The sequence below is a fragment of the Sphaeroforma arctica genome, assembly GCF_001186125.1.
Source record: "Sphaeroforma arctica JP610 unplaced genomic scaffold supercont1.11036, whole genome shotgun sequence".
Taxonomy (NCBI): domain Eukaryota; class Ichthyosporea; order Ichthyophonida; genus Sphaeroforma; species Sphaeroforma arctica.
Genome location: NW_014029522.1, coordinates 1 through 870, shown reverse-complemented (window position 1 = coordinate 870; position 870 = coordinate 1). Strand labels below are relative to the sequence as shown.

The 870-nt window shown below is 39.2% G+C and overlaps 1 protein-coding gene across 1 annotated transcript; it reads right to left on the bottom strand.

Annotated features, from left to right (window-relative positions):
* Window positions 1-96: 96 nt before the first annotated feature.
* Window positions 97-642, bottom strand: SARC_17508 (hypothetical protein; the record flags this gene model as incomplete). Its single annotated transcript, XM_014288398.1, has 2 exons — window positions 97-219; window positions 516-642. Coding segments are annotated over 2 exons (250 nt in total), but the record flags the coding sequence as incomplete, so codon positions are not given.
* Window positions 643-870: the final 228 nt, after the last annotated feature.

Below are 870 nucleotides of genomic sequence, written 5' to 3'. Positions count from 1 at the left end.
TGTGTGTGTGTGTGTGTGTGTGTGTGTGTGTGTGTGTGTGTGTGTGTGTGTATGTATATGTATACATTTATATACATTTATATACAAGTAACATACCTCTGCTACCGGCTGCTCGGGCAGGGCATTTGGCACAGAATCCACAATCAGCTGTAACAGCTCCGAGAGTTTTCTGCTGGAGATGGCCGCATTGATGTGGGACATCCCACCACAAACTGCAACCTACATATTGGATAAATAGTTTGCAACCCTAAACCTAAAAATCCTAAAACCCTAAATCCTTGTAACTCTAAAACCAAAATGGTGGGCCAATACTCGATAGTGTGTTGTTACTTGTACTTGTTTGGCAATGTCATAGAAAACGTCATACCTTGAAAGTTGGAATTATATTGATTTAGGGTTAAGGGTTTTAGGGTTGTTTTAGGGTTTTTAATCAGCTCCCAGTATTGTCACAACACCCTAAAACCCTAAACCCCTAAACCCATACACACGCATCTATAGTATATAACAAGGCATACCTTAGGCACCTCGTCGCTTTCGTGGTCGCTGTTGACGTACATGTCAAACCACACACTGACACCATCCAGTAATTGACACTCGGAATTCTGGAAATTAGGGGCCCCATCCGCAGGATTGGCTTTGTGCCTGTGGCCAAAAAGAATGGATTAGAACAAAATGTTCGAGAATTGGGTGTGTATAGTAAGTATATAAGTAATATAGGTAGTATATAAAGTTAGTATATATCTAGTATATAGTTAGTGAATAGTTCGTACGAACCTTCTTGATTGCACAGCAATGGCATAGATTATCTACAGTGAAACTTGTGAAAAATTCATAACATTAAATTAAGAAATTTGCTATTTCAATATTCGC